The sequence below is a fragment of the Protomyctophum bolini genome (genome assembly GCF_963924005.1).
Source record: "Protomyctophum bolini genome assembly, chromosome: 16".
NCBI lineage: Eukaryota > Metazoa > Chordata > Actinopteri > Myctophiformes > Myctophidae > Protomyctophum > Protomyctophum bolini.
In genome coordinates this window covers 25593975-25613733 of record NC_137877.1, presented here as the reverse complement: position 1 = coordinate 25613733, position 19759 = coordinate 25593975, and the positions used below count along the sequence as shown (strand labels likewise).

At 44.9% G+C, this 19759-nt stretch overlaps 1 protein-coding gene across 4 annotated transcripts in view; it reads left to right on the top strand.

Moving 5' to 3' along the window:
* hdac4 (histone deacetylase 4) overlaps positions 1-19759 on the top strand; it is a 207244-nt gene that overhangs the window by 110825 nt on the left and 76660 nt on the right. For all 4 annotated transcript variants that reach the window (XM_080785448.1, XM_080785446.1, XM_080785449.1 and 1 more), the window contains 6 exons: positions 2439-2559; positions 5498-5616; positions 16353-16481; positions 18025-18128; positions 18553-18672; positions 19011-19287. In XM_080785448.1, the coding sequence (XP_080641574.1) occupies positions 2439-2559; positions 5498-5616; positions 16353-16481; positions 18025-18128; positions 18553-18672; positions 19011-19287 (870 nt within the window). The remainder of the gene's footprint in view (positions 1-2438; positions 2560-5497; positions 5617-16352; positions 16482-18024; positions 18129-18552; positions 18673-19010; positions 19288-19759) is intronic.

Sequence of the window (19759 nt, the reverse complement as noted above, 5' to 3'; positions counted from 1 at the left end):
CTCCTTCAATCACTTTGTATCATCTTGCAGCCTTGTAGCTGAACTGGGGAAGGAGAGCGCTTGATTGAATTACAAACACATGCCGTGCGGGCGTCTAAGCACCGCCCGGCTCATAATGACTGTGAATGTGTGGCTCCAGGCAGCCCCGTAAAAACATCAAGCGCTATTCTCCCGTCACATAGTCTACTTGCCGAGCACAACAAGGAAGTTATGTGGCTCGCTCTGGTAGCGCAAAGCGTAGCTACTTTTGTGAATTAAATAGTTTTATTAGGTTAATATGGTACATATGTTTGTAACCGTTTTAGAAAAGCAATAAGCCACTCGAGGCCCCAGCTTACCGGGTATTTTACACTGGCTGCGGGGTAGAAGACCCTCGGCTGCGCCTCGGGTCTTCCTACGCCCCCAGCCAGTGTAAAATACCCGGTAACCTGAGACCTCTCGTGGCTTATTGCTTAATTTTGGAATAATCATAATCTACAAAAGTAAAAGTGCAATATCTGTCTCTGAGATGTAGTGGAGTAGAAGAAAAGGTATTGGGAATTGGAAATGCCCAAGTGCAAATACCTCACAATTGTACTCAAGTACAGTACTTAAGTAAATGTACTTAGTTACTTTCCACCACTGGTAATTAAAGACCGAGACTGTGTGTTGTTAAGAGAGGCACGTGGAAGTGCTGCTGCGGTCTCGCTGGAGTTTCCGTGACAGACTGGCCCGCACGGAAGCAACGTTAAACCTGATTTATACTTCGTCTAGTCAAGTGTCTTGAGACAGCTCCCACAACTTTCAAATGCTTCTGCCTAACGGTCTGTACTTTGGAAGCTCTGAAAATGAGTACAAAATAATGACCCTACTTTCGTTTTTACCTGTGCAGTCGAAGCACAGCTGGCTAGTTGCTTAGCAAGAATGGAAACATATTTTGCAGATATTTTAAAATATACAACGCGTTATGATTGATTGGTTGAATACCCTTCCTGTCTGACGAGCAGATGACAGCGTCCTTTACTGTGCGGTAAGAGGTTCAAAGTCAAAAATATTTAGGACGACCGTCGAGTCTCAGAGACATGGACACTTTCAAATAAATTATAGAAACGGCTGGGTGGTACTTACACCCTGCCAACCATCGACTTCTATAATATACGGCAACCTTCCCCCGTGTGTTTCACTTGTCCGTTCCAGAAGAACACAGAAGAACCAGAGGTAGAAAACTGTTATTGGTGGATTATGTGATCTCAGCTGAACCCTTTTAAGTGGGAAGTTGCCTTTTTTATGCAGGTTTGTAGGTGTTAGGGGTGTATGATTTTTGCAGGAATATACAGGGATTTATTTTGCTCAATACAAATAGCTACACAATGTCTATAGTGCAAATATGCAAGTCAGATATGACACATTGTTTATCGACTGTCACCAAATCTCTCGCTGTGTGGAGGAAACAAAATAATCTTAAAGTTGGCAACTCTGCTGTCAAGAAAGAGAATGAGGATGAATTGGATGCACTGCTTAATAGAAGCAACAATACAGTGTTCATGATTCCTGCTCATGGATACTGATACACACACACACACACACACACACACACACACACACACACACACACACACACACACACACACACACACACACTACATTTCCCTGCAAATGAGCTTTGCAGGTATACCGACATGCCTGAGTATAAGGATGGCAGTGTGTGTGAGTCCCCATGTGTTTTGCAGCCTGACCTCTCCCTCATCTTCAGGGTCAGGGTGATAGGTGGGCCCGCAGGGAGGGAGAGACTTATCGCCCAGAGGTCATTGGGTCACTTACCACCGGGCTGGATTCCAGTACATCTGTGCTGCGGACCAATACATGTTTTCTATACGTGGCTTATTTCTAACCTATAATGTTTTCAGATACATATTTTAGTGTGCTGATTAAGTTTAAAATGACTAATACACTGTCTGGATGTCTTCTTGAATGAGATCTAAAACTGAGTAGTTCTGTATTCAAAATATGTTTGGAGAAATGCACAGCAATGGAAATCAAACGGGTGAATGAAATCAAAATATTTTTTTATTCACCACTACACATCTTCACGCATCACGTTTTCATTCAAAGGAAGTCATTAAAATTAGATTTTCATGGACTTTTGATATAAAAATACACAAAATATTCCCATTACAATATATCTATTGTTAGGTATGCCCATACCATGACCATATGCTCTAAAAGTAGGAAAACATATTTTCATTTCACGGCTTTTAAACAAAACGATACGGCCTCATCAAAGTTGTTATTGTGACTTTATATATTGTCAATATTACAATATTACGTTTTAGCAGTCAATTTGAGGGTTCAATGTTTTAACCAACACACACACACAGATAGCACAGATTTATAAAAAAAACTTTATCCGAAAGAAACATTCTTTATGTAAATTATCCCTCTCTCTCTCTCCCTGTTAGGTGCAGTGGCCAGTACTGAAGTAAAGATGCGTCTACAGGAGTTTGTCCTGAACAAGAAGAAAGCCCTGGCTCAGCGAAACCTAAACCACTGTCTGCCCAACGACCCGCGCTACTGGTACGGGTGAGTGACGCTCTCCCTCATCCCTCCAGCACACCTCTCTTCCTATGTTGTGTGTTCAAGTACAGTTTAAGCATTAAAGTTGCAATCCGTAACTTATTGCATTGAATATATATATATATATAATACCAATCTGTATGTTAATACAATAGAACTAGTTGGAGGGGGTTTGCCTACTCTTCAGTGTTGGGTAGATCCACCCTGAAGTGTGGATCCCTCTTGGACTGAGTGCTACAGTAGATTTTTAGTTCTATTTTTACACTCTCATAGTTCTTAAAAACCTTCATACACCTATAGATGAAATGTCTTTGACAGGTGCATGCGCTTCCTTAGAGATAGGGTGAGAAGTTACACGAGAGATACTCGGAGTGGAGTCGCTGCTTCTTCGCTTGGAAAGGAGCCAGCTTAGGTGGTTCGGGCATCTGGTTAGGACGCCTTTCAGGCGTCGTCCTAGGGAGGTCCTCGATGCACGTCCCACTGGGAGGAGACCCCGGGGCAGACCAGCGATCAGATGGAGGGATTACATCGACTCACTGGCCTTGGAATGCCTCGGGATCCCCCAGGAAGAAGTTACTAATGTTGCTCTGGAGAGGGAAGTCTGGAGCTTTCTGGTGGAGCTGTTGCCCCCACAACCCAACTATGGATGAAGATGGATGGATGGATGGATGGATGGATGGAGGTGCATACATTACGCTGTAATAATAAACGTGCACACTGACCAACGTTGACAATTTTATTATGAAGCTTTGCTTATTCACTGCCAAGTGTCTTTATTGATTAAGTTAGATCGTGCTCATATGCAATATATGAATGCATCGCGGCCGCTAGACGATCGCTAAAACCGGAAATGAACCGGAAGTGAAAAGTCCGCCTCCATCAATGCATCTTTATCAGATTCTTTTCCCAGATTGCGTTGTATGTTTCTGGTGAATTATAATACGATCACGCGGTACTTTACGTAGCCGTTGTTTATTTCCGGTTCATGGCCCGGTACACTTTTGCCTTCAAAATATTGGCCTGCACTGAAGAGAAGGAATGCTTCATTCCCAGTGGCCTCCATCCGAGTCTTCACCTGTTAGCTTTCAGTTAAACTTGAGAGGGAATCTCCATGGCACAAGGCTCCTCTGTGCTGTTTGTAGCTGCTGACTGACATATGTGCCTACAGTACACGCTTCAAACGGTCGCGCACATGCTTCAAATGAACGCACATGCGCACACACTTCAAACAAATGCATGCGCGCACGTTAACACCGTTAAAAAGAACAATTCCACGTCTCCCGCACTCTTTCAATATTTGAAGAGGTCTCTCATTGTCATCACCTATCTTCCCTCATTGTTTTCTTTTCTCCTGTTTGTTTTCTTTCCTTGTCAGCCTCAAGGGTTAGCTTTTCGGCTTGAGAATCTTCAATTCTCATCGTCCTTCTTTTCACATTTCCTTACCTATCTTGTTCTTCTTTCATCCTCCCATCTTTCTCCCTCTATTTGTGTGACAGTCTTGTCGTTTTCTGTGTGTGTGTGTGTGTGTGTGTGTGTGTGTGTGTGTGTGTGTGTGTGTGTGTGTGTCACTCTCTCTCTCTCTCTCTCTCTCTCTTTCTCTCTCTCTCTCTCTCTCTCTCTCTCTCTCTCTCTCTGTCTCTCTCTCTCTGCTGCCTGCAGGTATCCTGTCTCTTTGCTGCACAGTGGTGATAAGAGTAGAGCGAGGAGTCTTTTTGCTCCTCTCTTTCTCTGTCTGTATGTCTGTCTGTCTCTGCCTCTCAAACTCCAACCGTGTCTCTGTTTGAAACCTTGTGCTCATGCTCCGCGGCTTCCCTTTTATGTACTGTGCATGGGGTAGAAGCTCACTCTGTGCATGTCTACATAAGTGCGTGTGCATGCTTGTGTGTACGTGTTTTGCCAGCAGTAACACGGTCAATGTCACTGTTTCCCAAAAAAGGTGAACCCCAACAGCGATCCTGACCCCACCAAACACACACACACACACACACACGCACGTACACACACACACACACACACACACACACACACACACACACACACACACACACACACACACACACACACACACACACACACACACACGCACTTGTTCATCTAAGTAACAAACTATTTCAGTCTTTGAATGAAAGTGCAGGTACAGTAGATTGTAGTCCATCAGGTTTAATTCAGTAATATTTATGTATATTTGTAAATAAATTAATTTAAATGTTTGTTGATAAAGTGTGCACGTAACTGGAGAACCGTTCGCATCACCGACTTCAAATCCGACACACGCGTTCCACACCCCCATAGGGAGTGCAGTAGCCGGTGTCAAGTTGGTCGGACCCACGGTTGTCCAGAACCGCCACAAAAGGCCTCTGCCCGGGCTCCCTAAATATGGAGCTGGCCTGTTCTGACATCACAGCACTCCATATGTACACGTGTACGTCTGTAATCCACGTAACTCGAGAACCGTTTGCCCCACGAACTTCAAATTCGACACACACGTTCCGCAGGGAGTGCAGTGCCCGGTGTCGAGTTGGTCGGACCCACGATTGTCCAGAACCGCCACAAAAGTGCTCTGGACAGGGCCCCTGCCAAGGCTCCATATATGGAGCTGGCCTGTTCTGACATCACAACAGATAAGTGGAACAGGTACTCTGACACGGGTACAACGGGTATTGCATAGGCGGGTGGGGCATGGATCCCCAACTTCCATCGTTACCGACTCCGTGCTCTACAGCCAGGCACAGTCTAGTTCCATAAATAAGAAGATAAGAGAAGAAATAGTGAAAATAGCCAATCTACAAGCTCACAGGTGAGTTGTGAGCTTGTAGATCTGCTATTTTCACTAGTTTGGGTCCCGGGAGAAGGTCTAATTTCTGTTTTCGGTCATGGGCTAAAACGTTTGGGAACCACTGATTCTATTTGGTCTGTCTCTCTCTCTCTCTCTCCCTTTCTCCAGGAAAACCCAGCACAGCTCTCTGGACCAGAGTTCCCCTCCACAGACGGGCATGTCAGCATACAACCACGCCATCCTCGGCATGTACGACTCCAAAGACGACTTCCCCCTCCGCAAGACAGGTATACAGACCTTCACCAGGTCACAGTATAGTTATGATATATCTAGAGAGCAGATGAAGACAGCCCTGCCTCCCTCTATTCATTTCAATGGAAGTAGTACCCCTCGAGCGTTGATATAATTGGTTGACTCCTATGATAGTACCTCTCGCGCTGTTCTTGTGGTACCTCTATGTCACAAAATTAATTCATGAATTTAACTTGGGCCCAGCCCGTCTGCAGTCCCAGTTTTGACCACTACTGTCGGTGGCTTCAATGTTGCCCAGCCATTCTGGGGGTTTGGGTCACAGCTGGCCACGTTACCCATGAGCAGTGGTGGAAAGAATTACTCACATTTTTTACTTAAGTAAAAGTATGAATATAGAAATAAATAATAGTTCAGCATTCAACATGTACTTGAGTAAAAGTACAAAAGTATATGCATCAAAATATACTTAAAGGACCAAAAGTAAGAGTACTCATTGTGCAGAATGTCCCTTTTCACAAGTTCAAAATGTATAAGAAATAATTTGAAGATGCGACGCAGCCAAAATGTATTGCTAAAGTGGTTAATGTATGTTTTGTAGTAATAATCAAAATCTACAAAGTAACTAGTAACTAAGGTTTTCAAATAATTGGAGTAAAAGTGCAATATTTGCCTCTGAGATGTGGTGGAATGGAAGTTAAAGTACTGGAAATTGGAAATACTCAAGTAAAGTACAAATACCTCAAAATTGTATAATACTTAAAGTAAATGTACTTTCATCCACTGCCCTTGAGCTCTCCCACCCAGCGAAGCGATGTTTTCAAGTATTGGCTCTCTACAAAACCCGGCCATGATCTCTTGCTTTTCATTTGCAGGAGTCAAAGAAAGGGATCACAAAAGAGTTGAAATGGAATGCCAAACATATTCACCAAACCCATTTCTGAACTTGAACTGGAACATTGTCTTGGTTAGAATGTGTGCACATCTTGCCTAATGCTCAGGGCGAGTTTTGTTCGACCATAATTATTACATAATAGACCGAAAATCTGCTTTTGCAAGATGAATGTCAAGGAAAGTTTTGTCAGAAGATCTTACATAATACACTGAAAATAAAGCTTTCGATTGCAAGACAAATATTTTCGCACTTTCGCACTGGCTTTAAACAGAAGGTGTTTGATTACCAGCGCCCAAATTTTTTTTTGTTCTCACCAGTGCTTAAAGAATTAATTGACACTTGAGATTTAGGTTGCACCGTGGATTAAAATGTTCACAGCTTTCAGCCTGGATAAATTTTTTGACATAAACACACACTTGTGTGTTACTCAGGCATTAAGACGCACCCCCTCGCTCCGAAACAGTGTCACCCTTCAGGAGACTTGTACCCACATTGCCAGTCTTCCTGCTAAAGCAAGCCATTGTATAAATAAGCGTAGGCATTTTTCTACATCCCCCGTCTGTCTGTCTGTCTGTCTGTCTGTTTGAAGTACAGCTAGGCTGTAATTATTCACTTAGCGTCAGCGGCTCTCTTGGCACTTTTACCGCCCGTTTTCTCCCCAGCTGGAGACCAACCTCGGTGTACTCTGCAGGCCCACTGCCCGTTTATCCTGGCACACGTTATGCCGGCTCGCATGGCACCGCAACATTGGAGCCCGGCCCAAAACTCAACCTTTTGGGCCCGGGGTGGGGGGGGGGGGGGGCAATTGAGGAACTCGTCTCGTTGGCGCTGGTGCGGAGGAGAGGAGGCATCCAAAACGAGTTGTGACGTTTCGCAGTATAATAGGTGTTCAAAGGTCATAGCGTTGACGTGGTGCAAAAGGATGATGCCGTGTACACACAGGATGACCCTCCTTTCCACACAGGTGTGTGTTCTGTCTGTGAGTCGTTTATTCCGTTAATTTCTATGGGACCCGGCGTGGCCTCTGATGTGTGTGAAACTCCCTCTTTTCCCTGTACGGAATTTAAACTTTTTCTGGATTGTGGATAGACTGCATTGGCATTGCGTACCAGGAAACGAGCAGAAGACACTATTTCATTCAATTTACACTTGACTGTAATGACATATGTTATTTATAGAGCACTTTTCAGGTACTCAATTGCAATTTACATTATTAAAACTTATGTCGATTCATCCATATAATGAATGCATTACAGACACATGCAAGGCTACCCATACACACACACGCACAGCAGTGCAGATTACACCGATTTATACTGTGCTACATTTCGGTGTTGTGCGCCATGCTATTTTTGGCCCACGACACCAGCGCACCAAGTCAGACCAGCACTGCAGGAATTTGAGATTAGGAAGTAGTACCATGCTTAATTTTGTTTGCATATGAGGAGATAAGCGCTAGACCCACATGTATGCAAGCATACATTGCATTATGCAAATACACATGTGTTCAAATGCGCGCGCGCACATACACATAGTTTGGATGCTGAGGTGCCACCTAAACCCAGAGGTGACAGTAGATCAGATCAGATTACATCTGAGACAGAAGGGGAAAAAGATGCGTTCAAGTTCAGGAGGAAGTGAATGACAGTGTGGCTACCACGGCAGTTGAGTTGCTGTGGCGACCGTTGCCGTCATGCATGACGCTTTTTTACTGGTGACGATGACCCATTTTTGGACTTGACGTATGTATATTGAAAATGTGTGTGTGTGTGTGTGTGGGGGGGGGGGGGGGGTTGTTCTTCTTGTTTCCAGTAGGGCCGAGAGAGATATTTCAAGAGATATTTCAACAGAGTTTCCTTGTCCAAAATCTGAGAGCCTTTGTGATAATGGCTCTCAGTAGACAGAGGGGCACTTTGACTGGACTGACAGGAAGTCGGTTAGAACTGAATGACACATACATACACCCACTCTTTCATGCACACACACACACACACACACACACACACACACGCACGCGCGCGCGCGCACTCACACACGGCGTGCATGCGTATACATCCTAATTTTGCCGTTAAGGTTGGCCAGAATGGAAAGCCGTTATTTCCGTCTCCAAGTTAGTTAATGGTTATCATGAAAGCCTCCCTCCCTCCTCTCCACTCATTTCTAAAAAGGCAGATATTTAATGTTTCATAAGCAGACGTTTAAAAGCCACCTCACACCTCACATGGTCTTTGTAAATCGCAGTGACAGGAATAGTTCATGTTACGGGGGGGGCTATCTCCTAGGTCTTTGGAGTCTCCTAATAACCCCCACTTCAATTAGGGATGTTTTCCTTGAACCAGCAGTTCACCCATGCTGTCAGTGGAATATCTCTCCCATGTGACTGCTGCCCACCCACACATTCCCTCCTCTGTTTCAGTTTTAGGTTTGATTTATTCTTTGTTTCGTACTCGTGTCGTGTGCCAGAAATAGCCGGTCTTCAATGACGTCACAACGCGGAAGCAAATCGTTGCCAGGCGACGGGAACTGGCAAATATAATACGGGTTATTCTGGATGCATTATAACCTAATAATTCGTCCAATGTCGTCCTAGGTGAACTGTGACTTTTTCAAAAAATCGTCCAATGTCGTCTTTAGCAGAGAAGGAGTTAGGCTCATTCGAAATATTTCTTCCATTCTGAATACGTTTCTGTGGATATACGCATCGGTAAAACAATGCCCCCAGCCATGCCCTTACAGTCACCAAGGTGATTTAACAGCCTAATGTCACCTCCATGAGAAGGCTTCATCAATTTTAACTATCGGATGGAAAATGTCAGACAGCTCGTTGGTCTCCCACGCTCTCTCTCATGTCCACCTCATATCTCTTAACGGCTAGACTTAAAGGTTGAGTTTGGAAGTTGAAGGCGACTGTCTCGTGACTCGTAAACCTCACAAAGATAATTAACTGATGGCTTTTAATCGAAGTGCTCTCTGTGGAACATAACTCGACTGTAGAGAGATTTGTGAGCAAGGCTGTTTCAAGTTTGAGGACGTCTCATCCTCCCTTTTTATCAATGCAGATGTTTGGACAGTAGAGATGAAATAATGCTGAAGCCAGACTAAATGTTTTGAATGTTTCATATAATTGGTACAAAAAATAAAATATCCGAGGGCACTCCGCGGAGTGCACATCTCTACCAGGCTGGGTTGCCTATAGACAGAGTGTAAGGTTGCAGCCATTAGGAACCAAGGAAGCTGTGGGTGGAATTAGCATTTCTACATTGGGTGCAAGCTTTGGTCTAAGTGAAATCGCCTTTTGTCTCTGAGTTGTTTAGAGAACCCTCAACAGGGCCGGTTCAAACGTGCGTCCTGCCCAGTGCCCACCCCTTCAAAAGTTATGGGGAATATTTATTTTTAGCCAATATAACAAATGCCACAAAATATCTGTGCCATTTATCATTTTTGATTGGGTGGGCACTGGGCAGCATTTTTAGATAAATTTAGACCCACCTGAAACAGAACACCCTTTGCCATCAGCCATCAGTGCTGTTGGAAATTGGGTTACAGTTGGTCATATATCCTTCAAATATTTTCCAATTTCAATGAATGATGCATCATATGAAAGCTTATATTCTGTAAAAAAAAAAAAAAAGACCAATGCCCACGTTGCAGCACAAAGCACATATATGCTGTTGTTTCCTGCCATTTCTATTGATGACTTAGTTGCTGGTTGCTAACCTACAACCCCTTTCTCATGCAGTACTACACACATTTCTCCCCTCTTATGCTCCTTGTTATTTCCTTTAAATGCATACAGTATAAAAGACTAATCTACCATCGTAGACATTTCTGGGAAGCCAAGGCTGCATTGATGAGTTTCGGCAAACTGCCCTATCGATTCCCATAAATCCCTCTGTTCTCTCTCTCTCTCTCTCGCACGTTCTCTTTGGCGGTACGTACGGCTCCCCGCTGTAGTGTTCTGAGCACCCAAGGCCTCCAATCCATCAATGCGATTGAGTGGCTGATCGATATGTTTTGTATCAGAGAACCAGTTTCCCTCTCCACTCGTCTTGAAATATTAAGCACCACTTTTATAGGCCTTTAATCAGATATTCAATATGCTGCCGTCCTGCAGGGTCAGGTGGGGACTGTCGGTGGTGGAAAAGTAACTAAGTACATATACTTAAGTACTGTACAATTTTGAGGTATTTGTACTTTTCTTGAGTAATTTCAATTTCCAATACATTTACATCTACTCCACTACATCTCAGAGACAACTATTGTACTTTTAATCCACTACAATTATTTGAAAACCTTAGTTACTAGTTACTAAATTATTATTACAAAACATACATTAACCATTTCAGCCTTAGATACATTTCGGCAATTTAAAAATAGCAGATCTACAAGCTCATACAATGCATCGCGATGGACTTTTACTTGCAATAGAGTATTTTCATATTGCCATATATTTATACTTCTACTTACAGTAACTAAAACATTGGAGTACTTTTCCCACCACTAATTGTCATGCTATGTGAGGGTTGCCGTGGACATGGATATGCCCAGGCGTGATTAGCTGTCTTCGGCTGCCCTTGTGTATACAGATCCCAAGTATAGGAAATCATTTGTGTGATCACATCATGTACGTATGAAATTACATATGTGCCTGTAGAGCAGCACTATATGACAACAGTCATTATGCAATTTTCACCTACTACTGTACGTACAATAGAAAGTATCTACACATTTTCTGTGTGTGTGGTAAATGGTAAATGGTGCATTTATATAGTGCTTTTTTTCCATAGATTGTGCATTACATTCACAAATTCACACACACATTCGTGCACCAATGACAGAGGCAGCCAATGTATGAATGAATGAACCATTGTAAAGCGCTTTGAGCACTTAGAAAAGCGCTATAAAAATGCAATTCATTAAATGCAATTCATAATTCATGCAAGGCACCATCCAGCACATCGGAAGCAATTAGGGGTTCAGTGTCTTGCTCAGGGACACTTCAACACTAACTCTGGGGGAGCCTGGGTTTGAACTGGGAACCTTGCAATTGCCACCCGGCCACTCTACCCCTGAGCGTGCGTGTGCGTGCGTGTGTGTGTGTGCGTGCGTGCGTGTGTGTGTGTGTGTGTGAGTGATATATACTGTGGATGGCTGGATGAATACTGTAGATAGACAGATACTGTAGGTAGATAATGGATGGATAGCTACGATAGATAGATAGATAGATAGATAGATAGATAGATATTTGATTGATTGATTTGCAGAGATATTGATGATATCAGGGACCATTTATGGGGATTTATACAATAGATACTTTAGAAGATCGCCCGATCTGACCTTGAGCGTGGCGAGTTTTGAAGCCGAGGGGTTCACGCTCGGTGGAAGACGGACGCTTTACGAGATATGCAGGGGACACACAACACGCACGGCCGCACGCGCATGCCATGCATGCAGAGATTGTGTGCGCGTATGGACGAAGTGGACAAAAGCGTGAAGGACAGAAGAACCAACACTAAGGGCGAGAGATTAAGTGGGAATTGGATGGGGGAAAGAGAGGGAGGAGAGAGAGAGAGAGAGAGAGGGATCAAGATGAGAGAGGGAGAGTGGGCCATGCCAAACGCCCAGTGTCAGCAGAAAACCGGCCTGGGGGCTCGTGTGTGTGTGTGTGTGTGTGTGTGTGTGTGTGTGTGTGTGTGTGTGTGTGTGTGTGTGTGTGTGTGTGTGTGTGTGTGTGTGTGTGTGTGTGTGTGTGTGTGTGTGTGTGTGTGTGTGTGTGTGTGTGTGTGTGTGTGTGTGTGTGTGTGTGTGTGTGTGTGTGTGTGTGTGTGTGTGTGTGTGTGTGTGTGTGTGTGTGTGTGTGTGTGTGTGTGTGTGTGTGTGTGTGTGTGTGTGTGTGTGTGTGTGTGTGTGTGTGTGTGTGTGTGTGTGTGTGTGTGTGTGTGTGTGTGTGTGTGTGTGTGTGTGTGTGTGTGTGTGTGTGTGTGTGTGTGTGTGTGTGTGTGTGTGTGTGTGTGTGTGTGTGTGTGTGTGTGTGTGTGTGTGTGTGTGTGTGTGTGTGTGTGTGTGTGTGTGTGTGTGTGTGTGTGTGTGTGTGTGTGTGTGTGTGTGTGTGTGTGTGTGTGTGTGTGTGTGTGTGTGTGTGTGTGTGTGTGTGTGTGTGTGTGTGTGTGTGTGTGTGTGTGTGTGCGCTTTTGCGTGACCGGCAGTAACACCTCTAAAAGTCACTGTGTCCCAAGGTGAACACCCCCATGGATACTGGTGCCCTCGTACATACTACACACAGCACTAACGCACCCACACACACACGCTCACAGTGCAGCAAACATCCAGGTCGCAACCAGCCCCTTCCACTCCTTCCCCTCTGGCTCCATCAAAGGGACGGAGGTCGCTCCACCCTCTCTGAGCCCTCCCCTCTCCTGGCCACCTGCCAGAGCCAAGCACGCAGAGCCAGGGCCAACGTTGAAGCTGCCGAGCTTCCAGTGGTCAAAGCTGGAACTGCAGGCGGGCGTTTTTTTCTTGTTTTTTTTTGTGCTTGTACGACGATTAAACCCTGCGCAGCTGGGGTTTAACATCGAGCGCTAATTAGCACTTCCGTATTTTGGACACCAAATGTTGGTGTTGGTCAAATCAGAAAAATGGAACGGAAGTAGAGCGTTCTTCCGGGTGCTTCAAAACGCCACTGAGCAACTTCCATTAAAATTAATAGTATGGGCATGTCCACTCTCTAGCTTATACATAACTCTATGGCCAGAGCTGTTCGTATCCCTGACAATGGTGCCTCATGTGTGATATAATAAAGCAGTGGTGGAAAAAGTACTCAAATGTTTTACTCAAGTAAAAGTATCAATACTGCAATATAGAAATTACTCTGTTACAAGTAAAAGCCTGGAATTCAAAATGTACTCGAGTAAAATTGCAAAAGTATTGGCATCAAAATGTACTTAAAGTACCAAAAGTAGAATGTACCCAGTATGCAGAATGTCCCTTTTCAAGTTTTCAAATGTATAATAATCTGAACATCTGTACATTTATCCTCTTGTACCGAGCAGATCAACAGTGCATTTGCCTACCTACGCACCTGTTCCTTAGCCTCGTTGTGCCAAAGTCATTCTCTACAGAATACCTGAAGTAGGCCTATAAAATATTATTATAGTGGTTAAACTATTCCTCATTTTGCTTGGGACCCCCATGAAGCTCCTCAGCGGCCCATATGGACCCCAGTTTAAGATTCAGTCTCTGTTGACATGTATGAATGTATGAACACCTTGCACTTGCTTACATAAACACGTATGGAAGCATAACGTGTCCTATGGCCAAATGAAGGTGAGGATTAATTTCAGCCTCCAGGTCTCTGGAATCACTTGTGTTTTTATATGAGTGCCTATTTATGTTTATTGATGCATGGCAGGCGAGACGCAATGGTTTTAATGCAGTAACTTTGGGTGGCAGCCATGATTTAGAACCGTCTGCTAGTGCTAACACCTGTATAGCCAGACAAACCCAGCTCCACAATTGTCTTTCTTTTCTTTTGTCATTTATGCTTTATTTCAATAGGTGAGTGTAGAGGGGGGAAATAGAGGGTAGATATGACGGGAGTCATCTCATCTCCACTTTTTACATTGGCCCATTTTGACAGTATAAGTGTTGCGATGAGATGCTGTCATTTCGGCACTCAAATGTGTATTTTCAGTGTCGCAGGTTGAATAAAAAAGTTCACGCTTATCCTTTTTTTTATTACATATTGTTAGCATCATCCTTTGGAGGTTTTTGATAGCACATCCAGAATGTGAACACCTCGCAAATCATGGCACAAGCTATAGGTTACTACTATAGCTACAGCACATACATTATAAATTAATAATGCCTGCATGTCAAACCCCATCGTTTGATGTGCTTTTTCATTAAGTAAAATATGCAATATGACATTCTGACTTTTGACACATACTGTAGAGATGTAATGAAGAAGAAGATTTAATTGGAAACCGTTTATTTATTTTCAACGATTTTGAGGTTAAAGCCTCTGCTCAGTGTCATTGAGTATTCACAAACTACTGATAATTCACGAATTGCCTTTAGACCCCAAGGTCTGAACTCAACTAAACTCAAGGTAACACTCCAATACATTGAGTGTTACCTCACAGACTCAGTACAGTCTTGCAGCCTTCCAGTTATGCTAATGCCTGTCCTCTCCCCTGACCATCTCTATCCTCTTAACAAAGACTTTTGGACAAATGCCCTTTGGTTTATCCTTAAAATTGAAAGTGCACTTTCAAAAGTGCTCATAGCCTCATACATTATAGATCTCACACTCTCACAAAAGGTCATCCCCATTGCAGACAACCCGAAGGCAGAGTGAGTGCCTTCACCTTTTTCAAGTGCATTGTAAGACTATAGGTCTCATCCTTCCTTGATTAGTATTCAACGCTACAGGAAGTGGTGAAGAGAGATAAAGGAGATTCATTTATATTGATGTAAGTCTTATGCAAGAGCTTTTGAACGAGTCACACCTGCTTGGGTCCAGTTCCAAAATGCCCTGGGCATCCTGCGGGGCTGCTGGACGTGTTTGCGGGGCCCATATGACACAAGGTCATAGATGGATCATTGTTCAGCAGCCCAGCGTCTAACCGAAGAAGATAAAGCTGCTGAGAGCACCGGTGTAGGGTCCATTGGGCCACACGGGCCGTGGCCCAGTCAGTTTAGAGCTGGCCCAGTCTAACTTCGAAGAGAGGGGGGCGAAAAAACAAGAAAAACAACAAAAGCCTGTGTGCATGCAAATTTCTGTTTAGTATAGCAAACCACAGCATGCAAGCCGCCTTTGTTTTAATGGTCCCCCAAACCGTTCACACACCTATCGGCCGGGGATGCGTTATCCCCCCCCCCCTACGATGCTAATTTGCCCAGTCAATCATTTGATCCGCCTGGCTGAGAGTAGCGAATAAAGCTCCCTGTGTCTGAGATTCATCTGGCAGGGACATCACGCAACAATCAAGCAGCAAATGCCATTTCCGACCTCTTTCTGACCTGTGCAGATTCTCACAAAGGCGAGGCAAAGTCCCACGACGTGCAGTATAGTTCTTCATAGGCATGTATAAGCAAGCACAATCGGTTCTAATAATAGCTGAGTATAGAGCCGACATCATTAAGCCATTAAGACCTGGAACGCAAATGTGTCACTTTGGCGTTCAAACACATTAACCATTATTGTTTTCATTTATAGCTGGTGAATTTTATTTATTTTTTAATCGTGAAAATATTGCTCAAATTATTTCACACACAACGTTTTTAACTCTTATCTTTGCTTCTGGGGGGTCCCTGGAACAACTTATTTTCAGATGGGGGGTCCTTGACATGAAAACATTTGTCTAAGGTCTCAATTGGTTAAGCATGGGCTCAACAACATGCTGCCAACTGGCTGCTGCTGCTGCTGCTTCTTCTTCTAGTGTTTCCCACTGTGGCCCAGGCCTATAGGGCAGCGGTATCAGTCCGACACTCTACCCCAAACCCTTACCCTAACCCTAACCGCAAGCACGACGCAGCGCATGTCGGACCAACACACTGCCGTGGAAGCAAGCGGCAGTCGAGTGACATAACCCCCCCAACTTCACCGGCAGATGCCGCAACTCCCCCCAGTAGCCCCGCGGCTGTTAACAGCAGTTGTGACGTCTAGAGCGCGGCCACCGAACGGACCGACACGGACTTAAAGTCGACTAAAATCTTATGATATTTAGTCGACTCAAACTAGACTCAAACTAAAATAGTTCAGATGTTTAAAATATGACTAAAACTAAACAATTTCTTTGTCAAAAAGACTGTCTGAAAACTAAATCTAAATGTTGCTGTCAATATCAACATGGCTCCCTGTCTCCCTGTGATCCGCAGCCTCGGAGCCCAACCTGAAGCTGCGGTCCCGCCTAAAACAGAAGGTGACGGAGCGCCGCAGCAGTCCTCTGCTCCGCAGGAAAGATGGACCCATCACCACGGCCAAGAAGCGCTCCCTGGACATGGCGGGTGAGTGTACTGTAGGCCCGGCACAGTCATTACACCATCGCCTAATCGCAGTTATTTGAGATCATTGCATTGCATGTTGAAAAATGTCCATACATTTGAAACAACAAAAAATCTAAAATAGCAGAAAAGGCAGATATACAACATGTCGTGTTGTAATCTTGTAGATCTGCTATTTCTGCTATTTTGTGGAAAGAAACAAAAATGATTAAATGTGTCAGTGATTTATTTGTATATTTATGTTATTTTTAATATCTGCCCAGGGTATTCTGTGACTCCGAAGCCTAAAAAAAACGGAAATACAAATTGTGACGTTCCAATGTTCAATGCGAGAAACACGATTAAATCGTTAATCGCAATTGTTTGTGTGACAATTAATCGCCATCTCAGCTCTTCTCACACTTTCTGTTAGCGTCTCCTACCTCGTAGGGCTGACCCCAAAAATGTGAATATTCGAAGCTTCGTTCGATGGCCTGAAATTCGAACATGAAATATATATATATATTTCTGATCTACAACATCACAACGCATTGCAGCATGACACATTAAGAGCTTGTATATCTGCTACCCTTCAAAGCCTTGTGCTTGAGTGCCACAATTAATTAATCACTGCAGCTTCAATTTCGGCTAGTTTCTTTTTTCTTTAAATATATTTTTTATCCCACGATTTTGTAACCCATTTTTCACCCCTGTGTCAATCATCTACTGTGATCCTGGGCTCTACACACCCTCCGCCAACCTGGGGAGAGCAACGGACTTAACTCATGCTTTCTTCATGCTTGAGTGTCCAAGTTGCTCCTTTACACCTGACAGGGGGGAGTTTCCCTGGTTGGACGTAGCGCGTGAAAGGAACACGTTATTCCAACCAGTTCCTTTCCCCTCCATCAGGCGCCCCGGCTGGCCAGGGGGAGGCAGTTTAGAGACCAGGATTACTGCATGTTTTTGTGAGGGTACCTACCCTAGGGGACACGGGGAGAACATGCAAACTCCACACAGAAAGGCCCTTTCGCCAACCCCGCCTTCGGGTATGGGCACTGGTGACGCGGAGGAGGAAACACGCCGCCAGCACCCACATTGCCCCGAGCGGGAATCGAACCCAGGACCTTCTAGCTGTGAGGCGACAGCACTACCAACTGTGCCACCGTGCCCCTTCGGCTAGTTTTTAGAGCTAGAAGCTTCGATTTTGAAACGATCGAAGGTCGGGATAAATTATAGAGAAGGGAAACGAGTCAAACAACGTTTTGTTTCTGCTCCACTTTTTACATCTGGAAAGAAACTCCAACATTGAGTGGACTTTACGTTACCCTTTATCTTTGTGCTTGCTCTTGTTTTTATTGTTTATCTCGCTGGCTTTTACTCATCCATTTTTCATTGTCTGTAATCCACTTTGTAACTCCACTTTGATAAGATGCTGTATGAACGCATCTGATTATATTAGTTGCATAAGGAGGGGATTAGAGATTGATGTTTATTCTGGGACATTGGATTGACCCCAGGCCAGCAGCATGGTTTAATGGCTTCATCTCTGTGCTTTTGTGTCTGACAGAAATGGCGTGTAACAGCGCACCCGGCTCAGGTCCCAGTTCGCCCAACAACAGCTCCAGTAATATCCCCAACGAAAACGGCATCTCCATCAGCAGCCCAGGAGAGGTAATCTGCCAAAAGCATACACATAATGCAATGTGTGCATGTATTACATGTACTTGTATTCCTGTACTTGTGAGTGGTGTTCACAGTTAGCTGGGGACCCCCCCAAGTTCCCCTCATGTTGAGAGCCAGTGTGTTTGAGAGATATGTAACTCCATATCGTGTGTGTGTGTGTGTGTGTGTGTGTGTGTGTGTGTGTGTGTGTGTGTGTGTGTGTGTGTGTGTGTGTGTGTGTGTGTGTGTGTGTGTGTGTGTGTGTGTGTGTGTGTGTGTGTGTGTGTGTGTGTGTGTGTGTGTGTGTGTGTGTGTGTGTGTGTGTGTGTGTGTGTGTGTGTGTGTGTGTGTGTGTGTGTGTGTGTGTGTGTGTGTGTGTGTGTGTGTGTGTGTGTGTGTGTGTGTGTGTGTGTAATTACTTTTGCTTCTCCAGGCCTCCTTGCTCCAGAGGTTGGCTGTGAGGGAAGGTTCAATGAGCCACCTGTCACTCTACACCTCACCCTCCCTGCCCAACATCACCCTAGGGCTCCCAGCCACGGGCCCTGCCAGCACTGTGAGTTCACCCTCAAAAAGTCACCATCTAATCCATGGCCATTTAAAAAAAGAACTAACATTGGACATTGAGCATTGAACAGTTGCGTCCAATTGAAATAGCTGTTCACACATACACAGCATACACAACTAAGGTCGGGAAACGTACACGACTGAGCCACCCACCCAGGTGATGGCGATAATACTAATCACCGTAGTCTTACCGTGCATTACATGCATTTTCTTCTTGTATTTATTGAAATCATGTCATGCACATGTCTCCAGTGCATAGCCTACTGCAGGCCTGGTTGACTAGATTTAGAAGACATTCTGAAGAGCCCCCTCTCCTCCCCACCCCAGGTGGTACCAGGACATCATCACCAGGACGGGGAGAGCCGTCTGCCTCTGCCGGCAGGGTTACAGCAGGGCATTCCTCTGGCCCCTCCTCCCTTCCTGGCCGCCGCCGCCCACCTGCCCTCGTACTTGGTGGCCTCTGCGGCCCTGGAGCGGGGGGAGGGGGTTGTGGGGGGAGGAGGAGGAGGAGGGGGAGGAGGAGGAGGAGGAGGGGGCACGCAGGCGGCTCACAGCCCCCTCCTCCAGCACATGGTGCTGCTGGAGCAGGCCCACAATCCACTGGGTGAGTGTGTGTGATTCTGTGGCTTGCAAACAAGGGCTCGCTTTGAAACTCCTCAGCTGTCGTATGCTTTTCTTTTTGTTGTTGTTGTTCTCTTCTGCACGCCCCATGACGCATGAGTTCTGGGTTGATCATGCACGGTGAAAATTCTCAGTGTTTGGAAAAGAAAGGGGGATATTTTCTGGCCCCTGAGGGAAGGCAAATGGGCTCTATGCACACACAATAACTCCTCCTGCTTCCCTACTTCCTTCACAGGTGTTACAGATGATACTAATTAAGGCTCTGTTCCATTTAGTGTACTGTACAGTGGTTCTAAATGGACCTGTAAGGATCCATTTTGGTTCCATGTGTAAACTCTCAGAGTTACACACCCGTACGGGGCCATTTAATTTGGAACCCACTCAAGGACACTTTGAGGCCCACTGGTGTATCCAGTGAGCCAACATGCACAATAGCAGCACCCTGACTCTGTTTG